A 358-nucleotide genomic window follows, 5' to 3' on the forward strand; every position below is an offset into this window, starting at 1 on the left:
ATTCCTGCTCTTACGTGCGACTTATAAAAACACCTTTTACTAAGAAAAACTACTAAAACGTAACAGAAGCACCACCAAATGACATCGCTAAAGCGTTACCTCCAATAAACACAAGTACCACCTGCACATTTGGCCTGTTCCTCTTCGTGGCGCCTTCAAAGGCCAAGTAGGACAGAGATGCCTGCTCGCTCCCACCGACGTCCAGCTTAAACACGTCTCCCGCTTTGGCCGTCACTATTGCTATGACGTGGTCGCCCTTGACCGGAACATACTGCAAACGGGGTTGGTGGACAAACAGGTCGGTTAAGAGCGGACACGACGGGAGCTGCCGCCGCCCCCCCCGGTCCCTCCGCGCCCC

The 358-nt window shown here is 53.9% G+C and overlaps 1 protein-coding gene across 1 annotated transcript in view; it reads right to left on the reverse strand.

Moving 5' to 3' along the window:
• Positions 1–271, reverse strand: part of EXOSC3 (exosome component 3) — a gene marked incomplete at its 5' end in the record, with an annotated part of 2,893 nt that extends 2,622 nt beyond the window's left edge. Inside the window, one exon of the mRNA XM_009585720.1 lies at positions 122–271. Coding sequence (XP_009584015.1) covers positions 122–271 — 150 coding nt within the window. The remainder of the gene's footprint in view (positions 1–121) is intronic.
• Positions 272–358: the final 87 nt, after the last annotated feature.

The sequence above is a fragment of the Fulmarus glacialis genome, unplaced genomic scaffold, assembly GCF_000690835.1.
Source record: "Fulmarus glacialis isolate BGI_N327 unplaced genomic scaffold, ASM69083v1 scaffold42879, whole genome shotgun sequence".
NCBI classification, from domain to species: Eukaryota; Metazoa; Chordata; class Aves; order Procellariiformes; family Procellariidae; genus Fulmarus; species Fulmarus glacialis.